This window comes from Falco cherrug, chromosome 6 (assembly GCF_023634085.1).
Source record: "Falco cherrug isolate bFalChe1 chromosome 6, bFalChe1.pri, whole genome shotgun sequence".
In the NCBI taxonomy this organism is placed as follows: Eukaryota; Metazoa; Chordata; class Aves; order Falconiformes; family Falconidae; genus Falco; species Falco cherrug.
The window spans coordinates 84,998,266-85,012,200 of record NC_073702.1 but is presented as its reverse complement, the minus strand read 5'-3'; the positions used below and the strand labels follow the sequence as shown (position 1 = coordinate 85,012,200).

The window sequence follows — 13,935 nt, the reverse complement described above, 5'->3', positions numbered from 1 at the left end:
TTTATATTCCTGAGGTGATGGCAGACAAATGAAGAGGAGGATAGTGCCCTTCAATTGTGGCACAGAGAGTTTCTTTTAAGAATAGAATCACTAATTCATGTTATTTACTTAAGATATTAACAGGAGGAACAAATGTCATTAGGAAAGAAAACCTTTCCCTATATTAAAAATACTGTTTGCTTCCCATGAGAAATAGTGAATTAGTTTCAATCCTTTTACTGATGTGGAGATAACGGTGGATTTGGTTATAGAAGACATGCTTGCTCTTTCTGGACTAACACCAGATTGGCTCTAACATTTACTGCTTCACTGGAACATTGGCTGGAACATTTATTCTCTCTGTGCTCCAAATATGCCTCTGGGATTCAGAATCCTGACACAGAAGGCAGGGGTACTAAGCACATGCAAGACAAGCTTGAATAAGATGAATTATCTGTCCAGAAATTTGAGAGAAAATTTTTAAGAGTCTGTGAAATCAATGGTTTGAATAATAATGGGCTCAATTCCATGTTCTCTCTACCAAGACAAATAATTCTGAAAGCATGTTTAGGGTTCTTTTTAAGAGTCAGATTCTATGACCACAGCTTTATTCTAGCTAGGATGTTATGGATTCCAATACCATCTTTGAACATGTGATGCTTTGTTAAAGTGCCTCCCCTGCTTACACAGTTTTGCAGTTTGTGTGATATTACAAACCTGCTGAGATGCCTGCATTTCAGTGGTGTTGAAACCTCCTTGAGCACAACAGCATTTTTGAATGGAAAAATGCTAGGCTTAGCTTAGCATTCTTTGATAAACTAGAAACAAAAAACCATAACCCCTGGTTTCTATATTGCTCCTCTCACACAGAAGGATCGCTTATGTAGAGGAATTATAGAGGAATGAGGGCAGGTTAATTAACATTGATAATATACAGCGGTGGGCTGGCTTCAGGGGCGGTGGGTGGGCTGATGTGGATAAGGTGCAGCTGTGGCTGGGTCCTGCTAAGTAGTTAAATAGCCCTAAGGGGTAGGGGAGAGATGGACTGGATGAGGAGACATCTAGAAGAAACAGAGAGAGCACTCCAGAGGTAGGAGCGGGCCCCAGGAGAAGGAGGGAGCCTGGATGAGGAGAGGTTGACTGGAGAAGGGAGACTTTGGATGCAGCAGAGGCAAGAAGCAGGGTGGACTGGTCTGAAGATGAAGAAACAGCACAGACAGTAGATGAACCTGTGAAACTTTGTGGGGGATTGGTGGCTGTGCCAGGGCAAGGTGTGGGAGCTGCTTATTGAAGTCAACCTCATATTGGATGGTGAAAGTCTTGTTGCAGCTGGTTAGTTTTGAGAGTGCTGAGGTGCCCTTATTCTCTAAAGCAGTTTATCATTCCTTTAAGCCTGCCTTTTAAATAATCTTGGATTAAAATGTCTGCAAAACTGCTTCAGAACAGTTAGACATCTGGCAAACTAATACAAGTTCATCTGTTCATCATATTGACCAATGTCTCTTTTTTACTTTGTGCTGCCTTGTCTGTCTTCATGTGTTCTTCTTAAATTTAGACTGCGTCATAGAAAAGATTCTGCTGTGCTTCTGAGGGCTAATATTAGTGGAGTCCTGGGATGCGATTTCTATAACTAGGATTCCTGGGAATGCCTGAAAATTTCAATAGCAATGTATAGTGCCAGTAAAAGAAAGATACAACATGTTGCCATGTTTGCTGATGCCAGGAATACATAAAGGATACTGAGCAAGCACAGAGGGCTTTTATCAGTCTTAAGCTGCTACTGCTGGATTTAGAAATCAGTAATAGTTTTTCTTCTACTTTATTGCTCACAGGAGAACAATATCTGGATTTGAAGAACTAATGGGGTTAGAAGTAGATATATCATTTAAAACTGATAATCTCCAGCTTTTATACACATACATAACTTGATCTTAATTGTAGCTGTTCCCCAAGTTGCTGATTAAGACATAGTTGGAATTGAAATGGATACAGAATAAGAAGAAAACCCTATTGCTTTACAACTCAACATAATAATGTAAAATGCTAAACAGAAAAGTTATTCTAAACTACTGTGGGCTCCATATCTTAGGCCACTATGAAGCTCTTATCATTTTAGTGGTTGAAGTCTAGCTTTTAGCATGAAAAATGAACTTTGTACCAGGTTTTTTATTTTTTTAATCCATTAATACAATTATCAAATATCTGGAAGGCAAAATTAGGTTGCATCACAGTACTGGAAAACTGATGAGCATGTTCAAATACGACTAGATATATGGTGGTACAACTAAATAAATGATGGAAGACTAAAGGTGTTAAAACATGACTTCTTTTAATTTGTCCACTTCCCAGTGTAGTATTTAGCATACCATTTGTGCTGTAAATACCCAGCTAAATAACAATAGGTTAGGTCTTAGTAAAGTGGATAGCATGTTTATCCCCACTGAATACTTTAGAAGTTATCCTGTTATCAAAGGCTGAATATTTCTTTTAATTAATGAATATGACATATAAACATAGCTTTTGCAAATATTTGTATGTCACCAAGAAATCTATGTATTATGATTCCTGATTTTTTTTTTTTTTTCCCCTGTTCTGGCCTTTGATTTTCAGGGTATATTACAGGTAAAATGGCAGGCTTCCTAATCAAGAAGACCAGCCTATCTTCATTTTAAACAGTTTAATTCTTTCACTAACTGGATCATCAACACACGGTTCTCAGGCAGACAAGAGACAGATGGGTTTCAAGATCGAGGCAAATACAGTGTGTTCTAGTCTGACTGCTGTGCCATTGTGAGCACTGTGTTTTATTAATAGAGTACTGAATGACAGAGTTCAAAGTTTGAAGACTTTAATAGATGGAGCTCTCAAGTGCTGCAGCAGTTCTCTTAATTCTGGGTGCAGCATCATAGTAGCCCCTGGCCGATCTAAACTTCACAGTGAAATTGAAAGAGATGATCCCACCCTGACTTTCTTTGGCCTTGCATCCCTGCTTACTCCCGTGACTGTTAGTAATCCAGGTCAGGAATAATTTCCTTTTGTATTCAAGGGAATCGGCAGGGCTGAGAATGAGGATGAGAGGCAGGAGGATGCTTGTTAACATCAAGATGAAGGCTGGTGGGTGAGCAAGCGAGACGGGATTCCAGCTCAAGGGCATGTAAATTTTATGATCCAGGAATACATTGGAAGATTGTTAGAAGTAATTACAGTTCTTACACTTTTTCAAAATCATAATTACAGCATCCTTGAATACAATATTATTCAATTTTTGTCATGTTGCCCATACTTTCTGTACTTTTGTGCAGTGAAAGTCAAGAGAAACTAAAATGCAGTATTGAGAAAGTTAATCTCCTAACATATTCTGATTATGCAGTTGTTTAGATGGGATAGGAGGTCCTGCATTTCAAGTCTAGCCTCCAGCCATCACAGACAAATATGCAATCTAACATTTTCAAAAAATTCAAGCTCTGTTTTAAACTGAGGAGGGTATTTCTTTCTGCAATTGCCACTATTCAGAAGACTCTTCCAGAACATCACTGCTCTAATTTTGTTCTCCTGATATTTTTATGGAGAGCACTGATATATCTTGTTAATTGACACTATGCTAAGCTATAGAAAATACACTTTTTAGACTCTCTGATAGATTTAGTGACTATGTGGTAGGTTTCCCCCACCTCTTTTCCATATTCAGCTGATCTTTCTCAAACATGGCTCATCAACTATAGATCAGATTCCAGTGCAACATGAGGTTTTAGCAGTGTTAAATTCAGGGCAGTTAATGCTTTGTTACCCGCAGAACAGATATTTCAATGAACACAGGTACCTGGGGCAAGTATTGCTGCATAATTGCCCTACTTCTATACTCTGCCATAAGTATTTATTGCTGGTCAGTGTCAATGAGGGGACGGTGGGTTAAGCAGAGCTTTGGTCTGCCCTACCGTAGCTATTATTTCTTAGGAAGTTTATCCATTTTTTTCTCTTCCTCTATTATTTCTGTAAGAAGAATTTTCGGTGTGTAAGAGAAACTTTTATAGTTCATGTGTAATTGACCTTCTGTCCTATTCAGACACTTCACTCTGGTTTTATTACTACAGTAAAATCCTCCAGTTCTACCTGTAGGAAATACTAACCACACTGTTTTATGGGGCCTTCCTGCTTTGTCATCAGTAAATCTATCCGGACTACTTTTTGTGACAAGGTAATCAATGTAAATAAGATCTCCTCCAAGGCTGAAATTCAGAATTTTCGCTGATAAAGGGAAAGCAATAGGGCTATAGAAAGTTAAATCTTGTGTCTAGAAAATCAATAAACTGTCTGATATTTATATTGATATCTGTCGCAGTTTTCCCTTTGGTAAACTGCTACAAGTCAGCTTGAATTGCACTATTTCCCACATCTAGGTCTCCCTGCTGCCCCAATTTATTTTACTGGCTTGTATATTATCAAGACTGGACAGCAGATCCTTGGCCATTTTTTTCTTGTTAAATATAGACATAAAAATTGCTATGTTTGCTATTGCAATTTTTAATAAAGTTTTAAGTGAGACTCTCATACTGAAGACTTGGAGATTGGCAGCATCAATGTCACTCCCAGGGCACCACCCTGTCAGAATATACAAACAAGACTGCTGCAATATTCCAGCCACATTTCTGCAGCATGAAATATGACCACTGCAATAGAAAGGCTCATAAAATTATTGGATAACAGGGGAAAAAATGGATGTCAGAGTGCTATTTCTGCAGTCTGCTTTGGGAGAAAGAATGAACAGTAAAGCTTTGAGGAAATGTGATCAGAGAGAAGAGCAACAGAAGGTATTAAGATGGGCCAATGAGATTGCTTAAGGTGGAAAAGGATGGCCAAAGAGTAATAGGAAGGGATAGAAGCCTTGCTGATACTGCAAGGAGTAGTGTACCACCTCGCCAAGACAGTCACCACTGTGACTTGGAAAGGTGCCTTAGAGTAGTTTAACATACTGTTTGAACTGTTTTATTATATAAACATGATACTACTTGAATCAAACCCAGTCTAAGCCCTTGATAGGTTCCTGTCAAGAAATACACCTTTTAAGAGTAAGGTTCCCAGCAATTAAAAGCAAAACCTCTGATTCCTCTCATTTAGGACAGAATTCATTACCTATATGCTTAAGATACTAACTCAGCTTTGTTTGGTCTTATTTAAGGGGGGGAGAAAATTCACAACAGAACACTCTCTTGGAAGAACCCCTGGTACTTACCCCTGGTGACAATAGCTTTTGCTTTCCCACAGTATGTGAAGGCATTGACTCTTCTAGGGACAAAAAACTCCTTTACAGGTCTGTAAACGTTAATAAAACAGTTAATCGGGTAAGAAACACAGGGGAAATACAGTCTACAGTCATCCCACTTTACTTTTTTGTAGTATATAGAATAGCTCTTTGCATAATGGCTACAATCTCTTGTTATAAGCAAATTGATTTATAACAGTGACGTATAGTTACATAGACTTACAGTGACACTAGCATCAATAAAAAAGGAACAGGGTGCACTTTCCATTAAAGTAATAAATCTCTGATTTGAACACCTGAATCCTTTCAGTCATACTCCAAAGACAATCCTAAAATTGTAGCTGTTGCCAAAAATAAGCCTTAACACATGTCTGTGTGCTTAAAGCAGTTAATCACTGAGGAAAAGTATCAAACCAAATGCCTTTGCCGATGTTGGACATGGAGGTCTATTGCAGCTTATAATTTTTTTTTGCATAAAGAAAATGCAGTTACTTTTCTGCTGCTTACATATAATACATTGTAGAAAGCATAGTCTCTATTTTAACTATTTTGTATTGTATAACAACATGAAGAGACTGAAAGTTTCTGAAATTCAACTGAATTTTTCTATTGTATTCATTGCTAAAGCACAGGAATTTCACAGAGTGAAACTGACTTGGTGACCCTTCTAAACCCATCCTTCGAGCAACTTCTGCTTGTCCCTCCATGTTTCATACATTGCTACTAATAAGTGAATATTTTCTTAATTTTGTGATTTGGCAATAGCATGGCTAACACCTGTCTCTCCCAGGAAGCCATGTCAGTGTAAATAAACTCTACAGAATTAAATAAGTACACACCTAAATTTTTTTCTTTGAAATCCAAACAAGTAGGTAGTTCATTTATTCCAGGCTAAAAAGTAGCCATTAATGTTGAAAATGATAACTGGGGATGACAGTAAATTTGACAAAGGATTCCAGAAACTTTGGGGAATGTTGAAAGAGCTTGTTCTTTTTAGGCAGGTGTAAATAAAAGGCTGTTTGCTCCCTGTTACTTAGAGGGAGCAAAGCTTTCTTTCCAGAGCTCTAATAGAGGAGACTTCATTCTCTTGATGGTATAAAACAGCAACTAATTGATTCAAATGTGACTGACAGATTTCCTCAGGATTTTTCGTCTTTTTTCCTTTAATTCTTAAATTTAATACTTCTCTACAACTGTCTAATGGCTCTTTAATGGTTTTGGTACTCTTCTGACATCAGTGTGAATAAGGTTCCAGCAGTGTGAAGTCCTGCTCATATCATGGCCTTGCAGCAGAAGCACCCTGTGATCCCATGCGCACCTCCCTCTTTTTTTAGATACTTTACAATAAAAGATTGTAACTGCTTGCTCATCAACAATTTTCATTCAACAAAGAAAATTAACAGTCACGTAGGAGACAAGATACATTGCATCCCTTATCAAGCACAGTAACAATTGCTTGCTGCAAAGTTAATTGGGGAAATTTATTTTATTAGCATGAATAAATCACATGTTTCAACCATAATTATTTATGGAATGGGCATTTTGAAGTGATTTGGTCCATAGCTATTTTAGGGCTATTAATTTCATTTTAACAGCTGTGTAATTTTTCAGTTGTCTAAATATAATTTCATTTAGCTAGTGCATGAGATCGCTTAGAGAAATGTATTTATTGCAATTAGAGACACAATTCTAGTCAGTGTTAAATGAAAAAGACCTAACAAGATATTTGCAGATAACGTTCTGAATTACAAACAGTGTATGGTGGTAGCATATACTCTTTTGAATATACTTTTGGCTCTGCAGTCTTTGTTTTCTTTCTCCTTAAATTGATTCTATTTTTCCTAAACTTCCAACAAAATTAAACAGGATTTCTCAGCTTTTCTTCTGACATAGTATGTGACCTTGGACAAGCTGTAATTATTTCATATTTCACTTTCCCCCACAACACACATGTATACTCATAAAACCTAAAGTTATTGGATTGATGCAAGAATTAGTATGTGAATATTTATGGCCTGTGCTATACAAGAGACAAAACAGATTATCATAATTGTTGCTACTAGCTTTAAAAATCTATTAATCTCTGGAAGTATCTTACAGAGGAACTGTGAAGTTGATCTAATGTTTACAATGCTTTGAGATATTTGAATGAAAAGTTCTAGCTCTATTTTATTTATAGTTCCTTTTACATCAAATTTATTGTATTATTTTTTAATTGGGCTATAAACTCTTCCAAAATCACAGTCTAGTAAGGCTTGGAATCAGCTATAGTACTGATGGCCCATAGGCTCTTTCCTACTGCACAGTAAATCCATTTTGCAGACCTCAGAATAATTTGGTTTTTTTTGGTTTAAGCTCGTGAAACTGAAACTGTAAATGAAACCTAGTTGAATATATTTTTGTGTGGACGTAAATTTAAAATAAATGGATACCTGATATACATTTAAAGAAGCAATTGATTTTCCAAGTAAAATTTGCCTGCTGAGAAGCTGGAGCAGATGACACTGCCAACATATCTTATTTTTAAGGGTTGTGAGTAATTGAACATACATGGACAGTCCTATCTACATCAAAAGCTAACAAAAATGTTCAAGTATTTAATTGTATTTTTGTTGGTATTAGCAATGCTTATTGAAAAGACAGCTTCGATACAACAGGATGGCATCTTGCAAGGCACTGATCTTATGGCAGAGTTATAAAGCAGAAGGTCTGTTTTTTTCAGATGTCATATACTTACAAGTTTTCCTCTAGTTGCTTTGTCACCCAAAACAAATAAATGAATGCTGTCTGAGGAGCAGGATCCAAAACAATTTAGGTCAGAAATATACTTAACTTTCATAACACAGTCATCATGTAGCTTGTGTTTAAGACTAGGGGTGTAAATTGAGATGTTATTATGATATATTAGCATCTACTGTAATATGCCCATAGGTTGACGGGGGTTTTGTCAGTGAGATAATACACAACCAACGCTAACATTTAATATCCAGGGCAGATACAGAACTACTCTTCCAGCTCAGAAGCAAGCATAGGTAAAAAGGGTTGAATCATGCACTTCTGCAGTTGCAAATGTGCTTCCATCTAATTGGGAAAAATAAAGCCGTTTCTATGTCAAACTGTATTAACAGCAATTGTGAAATCTTCCCTGGAATTTCACTCTGCAGCCTCTCTGTTGTAAGATCTCCTACTGGAAATGATGGCATTTCCTTCACAAAACAACAAGCAAATCATACTTGACTCCAGTTTGGAAAAAGGGGGGTTAATTTATACACAAAAGCTAGTCCTCCATTTAGTCCAGAGAAAACCCAAATTAAAAAGATAATTGCTTGACTGATGACATTTTACCATAAGCAACTTACATGTTAAAAGTTTTGGAGTCCAAGACCTGCGGTTGTGATTCTTTTTTGCCTTCACATTGTTTCAAGCCAAGGTGATCACTGGTCACAGTAAGCAGGTGAACATAACCCTTACCATCTCCCATCCTCAGCCAGGTGATCTGAGCAAACACAGAGCAGACCATTTCCCATTGGCTTGATGATAAAGCAATTATTCTGTGAAATATGGTAGATTATTAGATATAGCACACAAGCCCTTAAGTTGCCTGAACATATCATGCTTATCTACTTATATCTGCAATAAATTCTTTGTTTTTTCAAGCTCCCCCTGTGACAGCCTTTTCCTGGTATTAGAAATACATGGAAGAACATCATCAAATGAAGTTCATGCAAACTGTAAGGGTTTCAGTGAGGCTTTATTTCATAGGTAGCCTTTTCCATTTCAGTGAGGAAATGTGAATTACAAATTTTAGGAAGGATTTCACTGTGCTAAGTGGGATGGTATATTTCCTAAGACTGTATGCGGTTTCCTGTTGAAAAATAAGATGCTGTCTAGGAGAAAATAGGAAATAGACAAATTAAAGCCTTATTCAAACCTCAAAATGCAGCAGTAACACACAGAGGGAAATTATATCACGGTCCTAATTATTAATACAGCCTGGGAGTACCAAGTGTACTTATAGGGACAGGTATTTCAATTTTCAGGAATTGAGATAGGGGGAATGAATACAGCTGCAAGCCATTGTGGTATTTTGCTAGACTGAGAAGGCCTGTGAATGAGATTTGGGGTCATTTCCATTGTGCTGCTTATTGGTTCTACTGCCTGACTCCATCTGTTATTTGATTAAAGCATCCTTGCCAACCTAAACTGGCAACTGTTCACATGCCATAGGAATTAACTGCTTCAATGTTTTCCATGTAGCACAGAAACGTTAAAGAGACACAACACCAGATATAGAACTGTCTCTGTATTATTTCTGTGGTCTTAAAAGAGAACTGCTCCTATTTAGTCACAGGATACTTTCAGCTCTCACTGACTGGAGGAAACCTGGGGAATAATGAGTGGAGAATAAAATTTTGAGCCTTCCTTCCCAGAAGTCCAATTGAATTGACAGAAATTGTTCCATTGATCAGCCTGAACTTGGGGAGTGGAATTTTAATATCAACAACAACAAAATCCTAAGACTTGATCTTATCCTAAAAATATTTACTTTGCTTCTTCTCATCTTCTCAGTCAATTCGGTTGCTGAGAAGAGCCCCAGGAACAGGAGGAAAAAGTTCAGGTATGGGTCAGAAATCCTTACATAAATTGTATTTTGTAATAAGGCATTCAAGAAAACTTTAACAGTTTGAACATACACTGGCAACGTCAAGATGCTTTGGCTCTCGAAAAGACCAGAACAAAGTACAGGATATGCAGAAATATTTTAAGTCAAGAAGTTACCTCAAAGGGGTCTATGTTAAATTCCCCAGTAAACCTGTCCCTTAATTCTTAATCGCTTCCAAATTATACATATCCACATGCACACACGATTAGATATACACGTGCACACATATGCATTTGATATACTTAGAAAATCAATTCTTTGGGGGTTTGTTTGCAACATAGTACAAAATTTTCCTCTTTCTTCCAAGTTTTTAAAACACACTAATAAACCCATTTGGTGTGGAAAGGTTATTCCTTCTTTAGTCTAAATTCCACTGTTTTACTGAGTTCTTGCAAAGACAAAAGTTAATGCCTTCATTCTGTTAGATCAAAGGAATGTGAATGTATATGGAAAACAAAGATTAATCTTTTTCAGGCTTCTGCTTTAGCATTGCCTGATCCAACAAAATACCTGACTCCCTTTTGATTTATAGTCCCAGATGATGACTGTCTTTTCAGTTATGGCCATGACACATTTCGGCTGAAGTAGGAAATCACACCCATTGATCTGAGCAGTATCCTGATGAAAATAAAAAGGGTAGCTAAAGAAGGATTGCCTCTGTAAATATATAAATGTCTGTCATTTAAGTAAATATTTTAAACCATCTTCATAAAAATCCCATACACACTGCACTAGCAGCTGCTAGGTCCAGCCCCAGCTAACAGCACTGAGACTTCTAACTCCAGGACTAGCTCATACATGAAGTTGTAGAGGTGTCACGGCCAGCCTCTGTTATCAGGGACTTGCCTCAGATGCACAGATGTTGCACATGAGAGGATGCAATACATATATACTGTTAGTTGAACTGTAATTACACCCTGAATAAAACACTCTGAGCAGAGGAAACTTCAGCTAAAACATTCACAGTAAAGCAGATCAAATTTGTACTTGGATACAGTTTAGTTCAAAAGAAAAGAAAGTTAAAGGCAGACGAAATTTCAGCTATAATAGCACAAGCCCTACTGAAATGAGTGTTTGTAAAAATAAGTCATTTGTGTTAAATAATTTTAATTCTCCCAATAGGTAGATCAAATATTTACAAAGATATACATCTGCCCATATTAAGCCATCTTTCATGTATACCTCCAATTATACAGGTCTTAATGTAAAATAATTTCTCTTGCAAAGTGTAAGATTAGAGACTCAAACTCACTACCACACGGCCAGAATTTTGGTTTTTGTTGAAACATTAATAGCCGTTTGATTTTTTCCCCAAAAATGTAATGTGCCTTCCTAAACCAGAGGTTTGAAATGGAATTGCTCCATTTGTTATGTCTGCAATGGCACAATCATCTATTACTTTAAAATAATTCAGAACATCTATAAAATAACACTGACTGAAGCAGCTTTCTTTTGTAGATTAATATGACACAGAAGCATTTGACACAGACTTAAACAAGGCTGTTATTGCAGTTCCTAAAGTAAGCTGTACCTACCTGTAACCTCTAAAAAACTAGTTCCAGTGGAAGTACTTGAAAAACAGCTAAAACAGGGACCTGTGTTGCTAAAGAAACAGTTTATATCCACAAAGTGAGTTAGGAAGCAAAAAGCACAATATGAAACCCACAGCGAACCGAAGGCAGCTGCTGGTGCTTCTGCTTTTATTTCCGTTGTCATACACCATATTGATTTTGCTGTTAGTGTACAGGGTCCAAAATCCTGCCAGAGTGATGTCAACACTCTATTGTGGGAGAAAGCTTCTTTCCTTCCTAATGGCCTGTGGGCAAGTGGTATTACATATGCAAGGATTCCTTGTGTTGTTTTCTACGATAAACACATGGAAAATAGCAGTCCTGCAGAGGCCTTATGGATTGCTTGGTAATTTTTATGGAAGACTTTGTTAACTATGGGGTTTTTTGGTCCTTACAATAGTGTCAGATAACAACGAGTAGCTGGTGTAAACCCAGTTCATTTTACATTGGTGATTAAGCCACTGCTTTGTAGTGCTGGCTCTTGATGATGTAGCCAAAGTAACAAAGCTGCATCTTGGAAAGGTTTTGCAGGCTATCACATGTAGTGACATGGTACAGAGGCAAAAGGAGGATCAAAACCAAGCACCAAGGAGAATCTTTGCACTTAACTGCTTAAAGAGACGTCTAAAGGACAGATGTCCCTTTGCTTTCTTTCTGTGCTCTAGTTGAATTTTAGGCAATAAAACAAGCCCTGATGAAAGGACTTAAAACATTGATACCAAAAACTTTATTTCATATACTTGCCTAGATATACAGCCCAGAACCTCTAATATTATTTTGAAACAATTAAACAAAACAAACCACACTACAGGGCAGTGATCTGAGAAAGCATGACTAGTCCTTATTTACAGATCAAGTGCCCTCTTTCCATGACAAGGTCTGTCCCTCATATATGCTGTGCTGGTAGCTGAATCTTTCCAAGTCAGTCAGTACATGCCTTGAGAGGGGACTTATCCCAGCTGAACACAAAGTATTTCTCACCTATTTGGGAGAAACAACCCAGTTAACCTGTGAGGATAATCTTGGAAGACAGAAGAAAGCCAGGTATCTGATAACAGTTAAGGAAGAATGAGTGGGAAACGCTAAAGATTAGCTTGGCAATTCAAGGGAAACATCTTCATCATACTTAAATATTTTAGGCATGTTAGCTCAAGGCTGCTATTCTGTTTTCCTTTACTGAAGGTCAAATTCAAATGCTGCGAGAACCTAGAACAGAGTGAAAACAGCTGTTGTCATTTGGGCTGGCAGGGGATATTCTCCTCTCGGGGCACAATTTACTAATTCTAACAAAGGAATTAAGCAAAATATTAGAACAATTATGTTCATATGTCCAGCAGTGAGACACAGTTTCCATCCAGATGTGTTTCTTTAAATGTCTCAAAGAGCAAATGTTTTCCTTTAACCTCTGCCTCAAGGCCAACTGTCAAAGTCTACTTTCCTGAAGCTTCCTTCTAAAGCACCTATAGGTCACCTCCTCCACATTCTGTGAAGTCTTATCTTTTTCCTCTTACCCCATGTCTACCTGCAGGTAAAAATGCACTTGGTGTTTACTGGGTGCTGGCACTTGACACAGACTTTCAAGTTTTTCCTGCAGCTGAGGTCAGAGCCCTTTCCACACGATAGAGTAACGGAAGAGAAAAAGCCAGAGCCTTTCACACTGATGATAGATGCCAGGGACCCTTTGCCCCTTTGAAAAACTGATATAGCCACTGGAGTCAATTTATTTTAGCTCTTCATATGCACAGATAAATAAGGTTGAACCTTCCACGCCCAGGAAAAGTGAGAAACATTTAACTTTCCACAACTAAGCCACTAAACTTTAAAAAATGTAGTTAGTTTCTTAATTACGTTGGCGTCAGAGTTAGTTATATACTTACACTCTACAGGGCTTTAGTGCTCTCTACTTCCTACCAGTCTTTGGTTCCAGTCTTATTAGGCAATTCTGGACATCAGTTTCTCCCTCACTATTCTCTCCATGTAGCTAATGATGCTGAACCACCAAACGGAGTATGAGCACGGGCTTCAGCGTCTCTCTCTTGTCACAATATTTGTGACTGGAAAATCAGACAGTCAAACAAGAATTTGGCAACAGTTAGTCCCTACGCAAATGAAACAAGGAACACGCACCTATGCACTGCTATGTAAAGCTACCTTAAGGCTTAACATGTTCTCAGGAAAAATGCTTCACTCCACAATAGGGTTGAGGGCTATTACTCCCCTAAAGAATTAGCAGTGAAAGGGAAACAGATGTTGGAATAATATATGCCTTCTGATCTGACTGGTTTTACTCCAGATAGGAACAACTCTATCCTCTAATTCATCGAGGGCAAGGCCTGCTTGCAGTTAAGTAAACATTTTAAACCCAGCCAAGTAAAATTGAGCTTGACTTTTCTTTTAAAGTGAAGCATCCTAGCCATTGTATTGTAGCATCCCCTGGCTTAGAGACATGATTATCATTAAGT

The 13,935-nt window shown here is 37.6% G+C and overlaps 1 protein-coding gene across 1 annotated transcript in view; it reads right to left on the bottom strand.

Annotated features, from left to right (window-relative positions):
* The window catches only part of WDR64 (WD repeat domain 64), a 77,011-nt gene that overhangs the window by 45,077 nt on the left and 17,999 nt on the right, over positions 1 to 13,935 (bottom strand). Inside the window, 6 exon segments of the mRNA XM_055714918.1 lie at positions 5,210 to 5,289; positions 7,977 to 7,997; positions 7,999 to 8,109; positions 8,599 to 8,718; positions 8,720 to 8,790; positions 10,413 to 10,520. Coding sequence (XP_055570893.1) covers positions 5,210 to 5,289; positions 7,977 to 7,997; positions 7,999 to 8,109; positions 8,599 to 8,718; positions 8,720 to 8,790; positions 10,413 to 10,520 — 511 coding nt within the window.